This window comes from Urocitellus parryii, chromosome 6 (genome assembly GCF_045843805.1).
Source record: "Urocitellus parryii isolate mUroPar1 chromosome 6, mUroPar1.hap1, whole genome shotgun sequence".
Classification (NCBI taxonomy): domain Eukaryota; kingdom Metazoa; phylum Chordata; class Mammalia; order Rodentia; family Sciuridae; genus Urocitellus; species Urocitellus parryii.
In genome coordinates, this window is record NC_135536.1 from 178,612,039 (window position 1) to 178,624,681 (window position 12,643).

General features: G+C 37.2%; 1 protein-coding gene and 1 non-coding gene across 2 annotated transcripts in view; both read right to left on the minus strand.

Annotated features, from left to right (window-relative positions):
- Positions 1-243: 243 nt before the first annotated feature.
- Positions 244-12,643, minus strand: part of Rbl1 (RB transcriptional corepressor like 1) — a 53,972-nt gene continuing 41,572 nt past the window's right edge. The window contains exons 17-22 of the mRNA XM_026383220.2: positions 11,497-11,673; positions 9,466-9,537; positions 7,475-7,559; positions 4,499-4,647; positions 3,526-3,690; positions 244-414 (exon numbers count right to left, since the gene is read on the minus strand). Coding sequence (XP_026239005.2) covers positions 244-414; positions 3,526-3,690; positions 4,499-4,647; positions 7,475-7,559; positions 9,466-9,537; positions 11,497-11,673 — 819 coding nt within the window. The remainder of the gene's footprint in view (positions 415-3,525; positions 3,691-4,498; positions 4,648-7,474; positions 7,560-9,465; positions 9,538-11,496; positions 11,674-12,643) is intronic.
- LOC113179013 (small nucleolar RNA SNORA32) lies at positions 5,739-5,858 on the minus strand. Its single transcript, XR_003300309.1, has one exon. It is a non-coding gene; the product is annotated as a small nucleolar RNA SNORA32 (small nucleolar RNA).

Here is a 12,643-nt window from a genome sequence, read left to right on the forward strand (position 1 = left end):
TTTGAGAAACAAACACCTAAAAAATCCTATGACTATTAATATGTAACAAGGCACTTAAAACATTCCTTTCCAATCCAACTCAAAATATACCTGTCAACGTTCTGGAAAAAAACTTGTTAAAAAGCACTTAATTTTGGTGCAATTTTTCATGGAATCCAGTGATATTTACCATTTACAAGGCAGAAAGCCCCAACTTCCTGCAAAACAACCTGAAAAGTGCTTTCATCAGTAACAGGAACACTGCTAGTGGTTTGCTCTTTCACTGACAACATCCTGCAGTCGTTTGAGTAAAACATCATCATTTTCTTGGCAGAGGCGTTTGGCAGGTGATTCTGCATCTCCACTGATGGCTATTGCTCGCTTCTTGGTTCTCTGGTCACCTTGCCTTATCATGTTGTTGATGTCTTTCAAACTCTATGCAAAAGTAGAGAACACGTGTGAATGAAAGGAGTGGGGTAGGGAAATACTAACAAAAACTGCTTTTTCCTACCCTCTTTTACTCGAATCTAAACATTGGAATAGAAATTATCTTTTGAATCTAGACCAACCTCACAGGGATAGCTAGAACTCATTTTTTGGGTGATTTTAAAAGTTGATGAACCTCATAACAGAAGTTCTCATAACAGCAGTCCTCAGACCAAAGCAGCAGAAGCATGTGGGAACTTATTAAGAATACAGATTCTGAGTCAGACATTTTGGGGGTGGCCTCTAGAAATCCATATTTTGATAGGCCCTTCCAGTGATTCTGATGCTGTCTAAAGTTTGAGATCCTCTTCCTTAGGGTAGTGCTTTTCAAAGGTTAAGATGGTTACTAATCATCTGGGAATCTTGTTAAAATGCAGATTTAGATTTAGCTGGGGCCTCTGATTTTTTATTTCTAATAAGTTCCCAAGTGATGCTGATGTTGCTGGTTCATGAACCATCCTGAGTAGCAAGGACTCAGAGAAGTGACTCCTGAAAGTTGTGCATCACAGTCATCTTGGAAGTGTGTAATAGTTAGAGTCTCAGAACTGCCTGCTAGTATTTTGTTTTTCAGGAGGTCTGTGGGACAGGTTTCTGAGTTCAACCAGTTTCCCAGGTGATTCTGACTCATGGTTTCAGAGTCACTACCTCGGAAATCAACTGGTCCAGGGCTGGGGCTGTAGCTCAATGGTAGACCGCTTGCCTAGCATGGGTGGCAATAGGTTTGATCCTCAGCACCACATAAAGTAAATAAATAAAATAAAGTTACAAAAAAAAAATTAAAAAGAAAAGAAAGAAATCAACTAGTCCAACCCTTGATCACAAGCAAGGATCTCTTCTACACAGAAATCAATTTCTACGAGGAAGAAGTACAGGTCTGTATCTTAGTCAACTTTCTTTGCCAAATATAGTAATAACACAGTAAGTGTCTGTTGTAACTGAATAGGAAATTAATGAGCTTAGGAGCTGCCATTGCATTTGGACCAAGAATTTATTCCAGTCAATACTGATCTGTCTTCTGGAGATATACTGAATATATCTGCTTGACAGCCCAAGATATATCTGAAAATGCCAATCATATATATCCCTATTCATCACTGTATGGAAATGAAGATGAAGATAATATTTTCATAAGAGTGTACATAAGAAGAGGGCCTTGTTTTCAGACTTTTCACTATCGTGGTTGTCATCCATCAAATGCACTTGAAAGTGTGTTCCTAGTCCTTTAAACTTAAGATTCACCCACGAGGAATGTACTACAGTTCCAATTACTCAGAGATTGAGGTAGGAGGATCACTTAAATCCCGAAGTTCAAGGCCAGCCTGGATATAGTGAGACTGTGTCTCAAACTCAAACTCAAACACACACACACACACACACACACACACTCCCCCATGTCTGATCACTTGTAGATGCTGCCTTCCTGGTCTCTTCTTGAACAGGGATATCCATGGGACTTTTGAAGTGAACTCTTTTAACACACCAATAGCAATAGATCAAATTATCTCAACAGAATATACAGCTCCTTTTTATTTTCTACTTTCTTTTTTTCAGTGCTAGACCCAGGGTCTCATGCCTGCTAGGAAGCACTACACTACTGTATTGCACCCCTGCCCTGAATATACTGTTCTTATTACAGAAAACATGCCATAGTTAACAGTTTATATGTGTGTGTATATATATATATATATATATATATTTTGGTACTGCGGATTGAACTCAGGGGCACTTAGCCACTGAGCTACATCCCCAGCCCTGTTGTGTATTTTATTTAGAGACAGGGCCTCACTGAGTCGCTAAGTGCCTCACTTTTGCTGAGGCTGGCTTTGAACTTGTGATCCTCCTGCCTCAGCCTACTGAACCCCTGGGATTACAGGCGTGCACTACTACCTCGCCCAGCTGGAGCAGTTGATATTTTATCAGTAGCAACTTTACAAAAAAAACAAAACCAGAATCAATGATTACTGACTGATAATTTGGTTTTTTTTGGTATGCACTTTTTTTTTTTTAATATTTATTTTTTTTTTAGTTCTCGGCGGACACAACATCTTTGTTGGTATGTGGTGCTGAGGATCGAACCCGGGCTGCACGCATGCCAGGCATGGCGCGCTACCGCTTGAGCCACATCCCCAGCCCCTGACTGATAATTTGAAAGCCATTATTATTATTATTATTAATTTTTTGGGGGGGTAAAGTTACTAGAAATCCAACTTTTCTGGCAAAGTTATATGACAATCTTAGCTTGAAATCCAATTTTTTTAAAAAAATGTGGTTTTCAACCCAGATGCCCTTCAATAGATGAATGGATAAAAAAAATGTGGCATCTATACACAATGGAGTACTATGCAGCAATAAAAAATGACAAAATCATAGAATTTGCAGGGAAATGGATGGCACTAGAGCAGATTATGCTTAGTGAAGCTAGTCAATCCCTAAAAAACAAATACCAAATGTCTTCTTTGATATAATGAGAGCAACTATGAACAGAGAGGGAGGAAGAGCAGGAAGAAAAGATTAACATTAAACAGAGACATGAGATGGGAGGGAAAGGGAGAGAAAAGGGAAATTGCATGGAAATGAAGGGAGACCCTCATTGCTATACAAAATTACATATAAGAGGTTGAGAGGGGAATGGGAAAATAAACAAGGAGAGAAATGAATTATAGTAGATGGGGTAGAGAGAGAAGATGGGAGGGGAGGGGAGGGGAGGGGGGATAGTAGGGGATAGGAAAGGTAGCAGAATACAACAATTACTAATTGGGTATTATGTAAAATTGTGGATGTATAACCGACGTGATTCTGCAATCTGCATTTGGGGTAAAATTGGGAGTTCATAACCCACTTCAATCTAATGTATGAAATATGATATGTCAAGAGCTTTGTAATGTTGTGAACAACCAATAAAAATTAAAAAAAAAAAATGTGGTTTTGGGGATCGAACCCAGTGCTTCACATGTGCTAGGCAAGCGCTCTACCACTGAGCCACGACCCCAGCCCTGAAAGCCAATTTTAACAAGTACACGTACTTAAGTTGTTTTGGAGTGAAGTCTCTGTGCACCTTACCTTAGAAGGACTGCCATTGAACTTATACAGCAGAGCACTCCTTGGTGTAAGGCCTGACCCATTCTTGTGTGGCGAAACATAAATGGAATGCTGCTGAGAAATTCGGCGTGGTGAGCCAGGTTGTTGCTTAATATGTGGAAAAGGAGAGAGTGGTGGAGCATCCATCTAAAGTAACCCAAAAATCAGATTAAAAAAAATTTTTTTTCTTGTTTTGAACTTACCTTTGTTTTTTTTGTTTTTTTGTACTGGGGATTGAACCCATGGGTGCTTTATCACTGAGTCACATCCCCAGCCCTTTTTATTTTTATTTTGAGACAGACAGGGTCTTGCTAAGTTGCTGAGGCTGGCTTTGAACTTGTGATCCTCCTGCCTCAGCCTCCCGAGCGGCTGGGATTAAAGGTGTGCCATCACGCCCAGCTAGAGCTTTCTTTTTTATAGCCCATGCCTGGTCTTCTGGAGATACCTCAGCCTAGACAATGGTAACACTTCCTCAGTCCAACTGTTACTGCCCAAACTGGGGTCTATATAAACATTTCTCAGTATTAACTTTATTAAAGATCCAGGCCTACTTATTTCCTTTGAGAAAAACACTCAACTCACAATATAATAAGAGAAACCAAAAGCAACAGAAAAAAAAAAATACCCAAGTACCCAAATTAATTGTTTTAATATTTTCTTGTTCCCACTGAGCCTTGCCAATATGTATACCTAATTTTTAGCAATAAAACCACAGGTCTCTGATCTACAACAGCCTTACTCACTAATTTCCTAGTCATTCTATAATTAATTGCCAGTGAATATGCTATCTATAACAGCCTTACTCACTAATTTCCTAGTCATTCTATAATTAATTGCCAGTGAATATGCTACTATATAAAGCACCAGTGAGGCTTTAAACTATGCAATACTTATTTAGCAAAATACACCAACTATAACTATAATTATTAATATAGTAATAAAATGTAAAACGTACCACATGGTCCTGATTTGACAAGTCATATTTCAATGCAAATGACTTCACTCTTCCTACATATATTGTATTGTAAAATTTGATAAGATCACCTCTTTCCTCTTTCACTGGTCCACTGGGACAGTTAGGTGTTTTTGTGGCATTTTCCAAATCTGTTAAAAAGAATTCAGTGTTGTGATAGGCTTATTTTAATATACAAGCTGGTGATTTGAATTATGGCTATCTTTATGATATAAAAAAAACCCACATGGGGCTGGGGATGTGGCTCAAGCAGTAGCGCGCTCGCCTGGCATGTGTGCGGCCCGGGTTCGATCCTCAGCACCACATACCAACAAAGATGTTGTGTCCGCCGAGAACTAAAAAATAAATAACAAAAATTCTCTCTCTCTCTCTCCTCTCTCACTCTCTCTTTAAAAAAAAAAAAAACCCACAAATCCTTATGAAAAGCAATTAGTATTTCCAGAGAAGGTTCATAAATCCATCTGCATTATTTTTAGATCAAATTGGAATCTAAAGAAATATAAGCATGTGAACTAAAGGTGGTGCTCTTTCTCTAGATGCCACTTAAGCAAGCATTTTTCACAGCCATAGCCTTGAACTCACCATCAAGGTTGCACCATCCTTGGCTAGGATATAGTTAAAGCTTCATGGTATGGGTGGCAATAGCAAACCCTGAGCTTCAGATAACAAAAAGGCCTGCAGATATTCTGACCGACTCTTTTAAAAAGGTAGAAAAAAAATTAAAAAAATTATTTTTGTTGTTGTTGTAGATGGACACAATGCCTGTATTTTTATTTATTTTTATGTGGCGCTAAGGATTGAACCCAGGGCCTCACACATGCTAGGTGAGCGCTCTACCGCTGAGTCACAATCACAGCCCTCAAGGATGCCCTTTTAAAAAGAAATGATGTTTAATCAAGTTGTCCCATCAGTCTTATACAACAAGAACATACAAGAGATAATCATAGAGCAATCAAGAATGAGTTCTGCAGCCAGCCATCTCAGAGTTAGCACCCTTAACTCTGGTTATTAGCAACAAGAAACAAACAAAAAATAACAACAAAAAAAGGGGTGTGGGGTGAGTATTGTGTGGATTAGCTGGGGAAAGCACATTCGCAAGGCTCTAGAAACCTAAGTGTTAACCATGGTGAGAATCTGAATTATTTGTAAACTATTAGATAATCCCATGTGACTTGCAATGTATCCATCCAGGCAATGAAATAAAACAAGTACAATTTAATAAAAATGTTCCAAATAGGTTTATTGTTGGCAAGGTAGCAGATAGAAAACCTAGTGGGAATATTTTTATGGTCATGTCCATAGCAAATGGGAAACTGCATTCTAAAAGACTTGGTAATGACCACACTTAAATTACTCTTTAAAAAATTAGCCTTTAAAATAACAAAAAAGTCTAGAGATGTAGCTGAGGGATAAAGCACTTACCTAGCTGTATAAGGGGATGGGGGACAGAGGACAACGAACCATATTCATTCACAAAATATAATAATTTTTTTTTTTTTTTTTTTAGTTCTCGGCGGATACAACATCTTTGTTGGTATGTGGTGCTGAGGATCGAACCCGGGCCACATGCATGCCAGGCGAGTGCACTACCGCTTGAGCCACATCCCCAGCCCAATAATTTTTTTAATATACATTTTTTTTAGTTGTCGATGGACCTTTATTTTATTTGTATATGGTGCTGAGAATTGAACCCAGTACCTCACACATGCTAGGCAAGTGCTCTACCACTGAGCTACAACCCCAGCCCAAAATACAATAAATCTGACACTGCTTATAAACAAAATAGTAAATAAAAGCTGCTATTTACTGAGATATTACTGTAGGCAAGCCTTGTGTTAAATTCTGTAATTCTTTTTAACAAGTCCTAAGTAAATACTGTAAAATTTTCAATTTACTATATCTACTTGAGTATTATTATGTTATTTAAGTCATAATTTAGTCCTCGTAAGTCTTCAAATCAAGAATGCCAGCCTGGGGTGGTCTGCTAACATGGCAGTGAAGAATTCACAGTCCACGAATGGGGGGGCTAATACGTTCATCAGGTAGCTCATTCTCCACAGGGCTGGTCTTAGGCATATCTCAAACATGAACAATGCTTTGCTAATTAATATAATCAACATCAGAAATGGGTTTTTGGTAATGAAAGAAGTGACCATTTATTAAGTGTGACTGTAACAGGGGTCCCTTTCACAAAATGGAGTCCACTTCATGCTTTGCTGCTAGACCACTGGCAACTTATTTTAAAACTGACATATTTATTCATCCTTCTTCTCCCTTTCCCCTTCCCAACCACAGGAGAAGGAAGATTAATTCCTGCCCTAAGTCGAGTTATCTGAACTTCTGCTCACTATGCAAAAGAACAAAGATACTGGACACAGAAATAACAGCTCTTTTAAGGATATAAGTCTTAGCATGGTGCATAAGGTGACAACAGGGTGCAATCTTGCTTGTAGTGGCAGAAACATCTAGGGACTTATAAACAGATAATTTCCTTAATTGGCTCCTCAAGAAGATCATGGACAGCTGTTTTCCCTGTCATTCATATTTTTAAATTTTAAGAATCTTTTATGTGTTTGATCAATGTATATATTTAGAGTAGAAAACTTCACCCAAAACACAGTTTACAGAGGACAAATTAATGGTCTCTGTGGAAGAAAGCACGACACATTCTTTTTCTCAAACTTATTTCCTTTCTTTTTTTTTTGAGACAGAGTCTCACTATGTCACCCAGGCTGATCCTGAACTCATGAGCTCAGGTGATTCTCCCATCTCAGCCTCCCAAGTAGCTGGGACTATAGGCCAGAGTCACCATACCTAGTTTGTCTATTTCTTTTTAAAAAAATGTGTGTACTTCCCACCATACCTACATCATGACTCTGTGTTACCTGGCATCCACTATGTGATGTACAAGATAATCAAAGGTGTATTACATACAACATGTCAAATTGGATAGCTTACCATCATCTGTCATTTCAAAATCACCATTTATATTATTGTATGCCACTTCTTTTGGAACACTTTTCAAAAGAACACTTCTATACACCTAAGGGCCAAAGGGAGGGAAAAGTATAGCTGAATCAAAGATGCACATGTTCAGCAAAATCAAAATAACAAGAGCAAAATATCAAGCCAATTAAAAAGAATGTGTCACATGGGTGATAATCAAAGGTAAAATGTTATTAAATCTCTTAAGTGTAGACTAGGGCAAGCATCATGGAAGAAGAAATACTAAGGCAGAGCCTATTACCTAAAATGTACCATCTTAGTTTATAAAAAAAAGAAAAATTAAGAAGTAACTAGTCTGATGAACAGGTTCTTATGAAATAAAAATCACCTCAAAGATAAGAACTCATTCTTTCTTTTAATTCATTTTCATTTTTTAAGTTATCTTTTTCTTTAACGTTTATTTATTTGTTTTTATGTGGTGCTGAGGATTGAACCAAGCACCTTGCATATGCTAAATGAGTGCTCTACCGCTGAGCCACAGCCCCAGCTTTGGGTTGCCCCTAGAGCATTCCAATCTCCTTTCTGATGGAGAAAAGGAAATTTGTTTTCCTCCCTGATTTTTCTACCTCCAAGATAGCTGGAAAAACAAGTTCCATTTCCTTTTATCCTATAGGTAATTGGTCTTGAGAAGATATTCAGAAAGTAGTGGCTAGGCCCATTTTTAACCTACATTACTCATCTTAAACATCTTTAGGGACATCTGAACCTCTCTAGATTCTGCTCCTGAGGAGTTTTTCCTAATGAAAAGGCCCAGAAATTTTTAGTTTGTCAAAAGACTTAAATTCCTGTAGTTGGCCTTTTCCAAGTCTCTATCTATACTACCCATCACTGGTCTATTTTGGGGCTTCAGGAAAGAAGTAAAACTATTTTTAGATTCTCTTACAAGGAGGTATGACTATCTGCCCTAACTTTCTCTTTCTGTGTGTGACCTCCAGGTCCAAAAAGGAGGCTATTATATACTACCTAACAGCAAAGCAAATAGATTCTTGAATGACCAAAGCCTTAAGTTGTATTCTGCTGCAATAGTAACAATGGGAATTGAAAGTTCATTAAATACTTCCTATGTACCAGAGTACCATGCCAACATTTTACATTTCCATGCTAGAAAGGATTTACTGGATTCTCATCACAACCAGTGTAATAAATTATCAGAGATGCTTAACATCTAATCAAAGATGCAAACGTAAAGATTCTCCATAGATGACAGAAGAAGCTGTAGTTAAATAAATTAATCCTCAAATTTCACCAAATTTAAACATTATCAGAGAATCAAGATTTAAATGATTTTTTAGTTGTAGACAGACACGATACATTTATTTATTTATCTATTTATTTATCAGTATTTATTTTTTTAGTTACAGTTGGACATGATACCTTTATTCCAAACATTTAGTTTTTTATGTGGTGCTGAGGATAGAACCCAGGGCCCTGCGTATGCTAGATGAGCGCTCTACCGCTGAGCCACAACCCCAGCCCCAATTATTTTATTTATTTATTTTAACGTGATGCTGAGATTGAACCCAGTGCCTCACACATGATAAGCAAGCGCCCTACCACTGAGCCGCAACCCCAGCCTGAGAATCAAGTTTTATATAACGAAGACATATTATTATGATACATCTTTCACTAGACTTCCTAGTACAAAATGTCTCCCCACAAGAAATGGACAAACAGAATGGCAGTTCTTGTGAGAAGTACATCTAAGCATTCGGATGAGTCAGAAACAACAAGACTTCTCAGCTTCTGCTAAAATTGTCCTTTAATGAAACTAGCTCTTGAGTTTAATGGTATCCACTAAACCAGATAATCTAAAGTTAAATAAATTAATCCTCAATTTAATACAGTAAAACTATAAAGGAGGTTTATCTTTTATATAACTCATTAGCAAAAAAAAAAATAGTACAAATCTATTTTTGGATAGTAGGAAAAAGAATGTAACTCACATGACTATTAGCTTGAGGCTGATTCCTGTAACTTTTCATTATTTCTTGAAAAGTTCTTTCTTCTTTTGTTACCTAAGAGAAATAAAAAGCTACATTTGCCAACTGGCTTTTGAAAGAAAAATGGTTTGAACAAAAACTTCAATTATAGGTTGGCACTGAGAGCAGCCTTGCAGAAAAGCCATTAACCCAAGGGCAATCCATGACTAAAAACCACTAACATTTATGATTTTTATTACCTTTAAAGTTCAGGTTTTTACGGCCAGTGGGGACTCAGTTAATAGTTTCATTAATCAAAAAGCACCGAAATTGCTAAGGTATAAATCTACTGAGAATGCATTTCTTTATAAAAAGAATGAGATAAGAAAACTCAGACCTGCTGAACCCCATGCAGTCTCCAGTTTTCTTAGTTTTAAGTACTTATTTAAGAGTAATTTAACTACATATTAAATAATAGAAACTGTTTTACAGTGATTCACAGTAAAACTGAATAGCTATTGTAGGATTAGGTTTTTAACATTTCAGGACAGAGTAGGGTTTCTAATACTTAGATGTCAAGAGGTGGCTCACAGAAAGGAAATGGGTTAGTGATCCAAAAGCAAATCCATTTTGTTTTATCTGTTAATATAACATTCACTAAAATTACACCTTTCTCTGCTACACAGTCTATTAGCACTAAACCTGCTGTCTACAATGATGAGCTAGAAATGACAAAAACCTGAACTCTGACAGTTTTCTGGAAAATGGAAATGGTTAGTTTTTAACATTTATTAAGACCTATTTTGTACAGAGATTTTTAAAGAAGCATTGTGGGAGGAGGTGCTCACAAAGGAGTTTGAAAACACGTCCTTTACTTTAAAAATCACTTCTTAAAATTGTATTCAAGGGGAGGAGGGAAGAAGTGCTGGGGAGTGATATTACCAAATTATATTGTTGTATTGTGTGCATGCACAAATATGTAACAACAAATCCCACCACTATCTACAACTATAATGTACCAATTAAAAAATATGGGGATTGCATATACAAGGGCCTGGATTCAATTCCCAGCACCAAAAAAAAAAAAAAAAAAAAAAGTAGGGGAACAAAAAACCAACTATACATCAATTAGAACTGATGGTTTGGCCTACAGTCAAGACAAAAGTAGAAAGAAATTTTTCAGATATAGAATTTTAAAAAACAAGTAAAATATGCTATTTTATGTCTTAAAACATGGTGTAGCATGGACTGGGGCTGTGGCTCATTGCGGTAAAGCGCTCGCCTAGCATGTGTGAGACCCTGGGTTCCATCCTCAGTACCACATAAAAATGAATAAGTAAAATAAAGTATTGTGTCCAACTACAACTAAAAAATATAAAGAAAAAAAAAGCATGGTGTAGCAACTTAAAAGTAAAATGCATTTCTGAGGCAGCACGATAAAACACCAGAAAGAAATATAGAAGCGTTTTTTTTTTTTTCCTTTTTTGGGCAATACTGAGGACCGAACCCAGGGGCACTCTGCCACTGAGTGACAACCCTAGCCCTTTTTATTTTGAGACAACCTAGCTGAGGCTGGCTTCAAACTTGTAATCCTCCTATCTCACTCTCCTCAATTCCTGGAATTACCGGCGTGTACCACCACATCAGGCTAGTGCAGAAGATATTTTACACTAGATTATAAGTGAGGAGATCCTAGGCTGCTACTTACTGTGTAACTTGGGCCAAATTATTTTGAGTTTTGGGCCTCATTATTTCACCTAAAATGTAATGATTATCTCGTTTATAAGTATCACATCAGAAACGTCAAGGAGTAGGGGTGGAAATGGCATTATTCATATATTCTCTTTTATGACCAATTTATTCTTATGAAATGAAAAGCTGTTTATGATGAAACTAACTGAAGAGTCCAGGGAATAGAGTATCTTAAAATTACTATTTAATAATAGTGGGTACTGTTGTTTTGTAGCACAAAAGCAAACGAAGGATCAAGTTCAAGAAATTTTTGCTTGATATTTTAAATAAGGTAACTAGAGCCAAGACCTTCTCTATGCTTACCTTCGCCATGATGTAAAAGGCACAAAGAAGGAGCTGGTCCAAATGCCTATCTTTCATCAAATCAGGGCAGTGAACTAAGGTGAATTCAAAACATGTCCATATCTTTCTTCGTAATTCATTTGAAACATCCAGTTTTAAACATAAATCGCGTAAGCGTACACTTGCTAAATGATAAACCTAAGATATAAGATAACACATTGATATAAAAAAATTAAGTGAGTCATTTCTCAAGCTTTTATGGTTTACCACTGAACATGGGCTTACAGACCAAGACAAAACAATATCTAGGGTGCTGATATTTTACTTAAAATTTCTGTTCAATAACACTAGTTAACTGCTATGGCAAGAGTATACAGATTAAAGAGAAATTATCTTTGGAATAACCCTTGCACCCCCAGTTTGGGACTAGGGATTGAACCCAGGGTGCTCTACCATTGAACTACAACACCAGTGCTTTTTTGAGACAGGGTCTCACTAAATTGCAGAGGCTGGCCTTAAACTTGCAATCCTCTTCCCTCAGCTCCCAAACCACTGGGATTAGTCAAGCAGATCTTTAGCATACTTCAAAAAACTCCCCCTCCCCCTATTTTATGGTGCTGGGGATCAAACCCAGGGTCTCTTATATGCTAGACAGGTGCTCTATGAATGAGCTACATACCCAGACCCTAAAAACACTTTATAAAGATGCTACTTGTTATTCTATGTTATTAACCATAGAAAATAAGAAATACTAAAAAGTAGGGTTTATCTACATGATGACCATTATGAATACATAATTTTTCAAGTGCTCAGGAGTTTATGTTTGTTTTCTTTGGGTTTAGGTAAAATTGTTAGAAAGGTTAACAGAACTAAAAGTTGGGGCTGGGGTTGTAGCTCAGTGGTAGAACACTCGCCTAGCAGGTATTAAGCACTGGGTTCGATCCTCAGCCCCACATAAAAATACATGAAATAAAAATATTGTGTCCATCTACAACAACAACAACAACAAAACCTAAAAAAATAAATAAATAATTTTTTGGGGTACTGCAGATTGAACCCAGAGGTACTTTACCACTGAGCCACATCCCCAGTCCTTTTTACTTTTTATTTTGAAACAGAGTCTCCCTAAGTTGCTGAGGCTAGCCTCAAAACTTTGATCCCCCTGCCT